The 2171-nt window shown below is 40.3% G+C and overlaps 1 protein-coding gene across 1 annotated transcript; it reads right to left on the bottom strand.

Annotated features, from left to right (window-relative positions):
• Positions 1–107: 107 nt before the first annotated feature.
• Positions 108–1794, bottom strand: LOC132180731 (receptor-like protein kinase FERONIA). The gene has a single exon (XM_059593642.1). It carries the CDS (start codon positions 1765–1767, stop codon positions 298–300), a length of 1470 nt encoding a protein of 489 aa, XP_059449625.1. The 5' UTR covers positions 1768–1794; the 3' UTR covers positions 108–297.
• Positions 1795–2171: the final 377 nt, after the last annotated feature.

The raw sequence follows: 2171 nt of genomic DNA, 5'->3' as shown, positions 1-2171 counted from the left end.
TTGTTAATCGAGATGCTTGGACTTATTTTAATGAATGCATTTGATTTAAAAAAAAAAAAAGAAAAAAGAAAAAGAAGATTCATGCGGCAATATATTTCTTGTGAACAAAGAAAAAATAAATTATTCTAAAAATATTTTTTAAATATTACATCTTATTCTTCACATTCTTGTGTTCATCTTCTCGGCAATATATTTCAATTTAATTGCCGATTCTCCTGAATCGGAGAAGTGGCGACATTGTTCTTCCGGCCGTGACGAGGCGCTTGCTCTTGTTGACTTTCCTTTGTCTGGCTCGGGCTAGCACCTGCACTTTGATAGTGGATAGTAAGAAGCGCAGCGCTTGGTCTTCTTCAGTTTCCAGAGAAGCATGCAACAAAGCACAACCAAGAAGCCTGCACCACTTCCCATGGCAACGATTATTGTTTTCTTTGTCTTGGATTCGCTGGCTGTTGAAGCAGAAGCAGGCTGTTGAGCCAGCAGTGGAGAGGGCACACTTTCAGGGTAATTGGGACCTGCAAGGTTTTTGTCATAGTCGCTCAATTTGAACACTTCCACGCCGTTTAAAATGGCATCGGCGATGCCGTAGGCAGATAATCTAGGGCGTAGAGCAATGAAGAGATTAGGCTTGTTTTGGATCTGTACTACATAGTCCTTGTACAGAGGCGTCTCATTCCTTTGGGTCCACATAATTACATCAGCCCATTCCTCGGCTATCATATTGTCTATAACAATTTGGAATACCCTTTGGCTGGGTTTCGTTATTGGGAACACCATTTCGCAAAAATGGAGCCTCACCAGATAATTGAATCCTGGATCAACGGGTAATTTCAACGTCAAATTAGAACGCAAGTTCTTGGTTGTGTTTGGACCCATTGACACAGCACTCCGATAAATATCATCTGGTGCAGTGTAATCTGATATACGTGTGTATATGGGTGTGAAAGATGGCACACGAGGGATTACGCCATCACCCAACCAATAATCATCGTCCTGCTGGGACCATTCTCTAAACATCCCAGTGTCATCCACCGCCGATATGAAGCCCCCGCCCACGTTTAATCGAAAAAACTTCTCGAGTGCCATCTCGTAGTTTATGGAGAAGTGATAATTTTGGCCAACGTAAGGGACTCCTGGACCTTCTGGGTCATAGTAGAGTTTTTTTGGCATGGAGACAATCTCAATTCCATTAATAAAGGCATAGAACTTACTAGAAGTTGATGGAGATGGGATGAGTGTTAAATTCAATATTTGATCTTTTTCCACGTTGATGCAGAACTCCTTAGAAAGAGTTTTATCTTCTTTCAAGGAATCAGCATGGATATTGATGGAAGCACTGAAGTTGCTTAGTAAGGTGAAGGAATTGGCTTTGACAGTGAAGAAGTCCTGAGACCCTTCAAAACCCGAGTAAGAAACCGGGTAAAAGTAGAACCGAACGAATTTGGGGCCAGGGGTTACACGAAATTCGTACATGAATTGTGAATAAGATAAACGCGCAGTCATGTAGGGGACAGTGTTTACCGAGCTGTCTTGGATTTGGGGTGTAGAGGCATTAGATTTGGGATCACCTTCTTCAATGGGAGTGAATTTGGAGTGTATGTCTCCGATCCACTGGCGCTTATCCATAGCCGTTGAGTTGTCACGAGTGCCACAGTTGATGGCAATATTATCAGCATCGGTGTAACGAGGTGTGGAAGTAGAGACTACATAGATATGATGAGAAAGAAGGCAGAATAAGAAGATACGGGTGAGCATGGAGAGGTTTCTCATGGCAGCAAGAGATGATTGACTGAAACAATTAGCTCCTTTTTGTTCTAACCATAAAGATAAATAACACCACTATTGAGTTATTCCGATCCGATATATATCTGGTTATCTGATAAATCAACCTTTAAAGTCATGGTCTGTGGGAGTTGTTGGAGCAGACATGGCCATTTGATGAATGATTGAAAAATTCTTCTAAGTAGTTTTTAGACTTCATAATCTGTGGAATATGTAAAAAAGAATGCAAATAAAAGGGCACACAAGTTAGCTAAGGTGGATATTTTTCAGTCTAAAAATCAGGTTTGGATGGAAGAGTTTTTCTGATTTTATTGTTGATATTGCACTTGATGAAAAATGATGTTTCTTCCTTATTAATGAAAAGTACCAATTTTGTTTAAAAATAAATAAAT

The sequence above is a fragment of the Corylus avellana genome, chromosome ca5 (genome assembly GCF_901000735.1).
Source record: "Corylus avellana chromosome ca5, CavTom2PMs-1.0".
NCBI classification, from domain to species: domain Eukaryota; kingdom Viridiplantae; phylum Streptophyta; class Magnoliopsida; order Fagales; family Betulaceae; genus Corylus; species Corylus avellana.
This window is presented reverse-complemented; position numbering and strand designations above follow the sequence as displayed.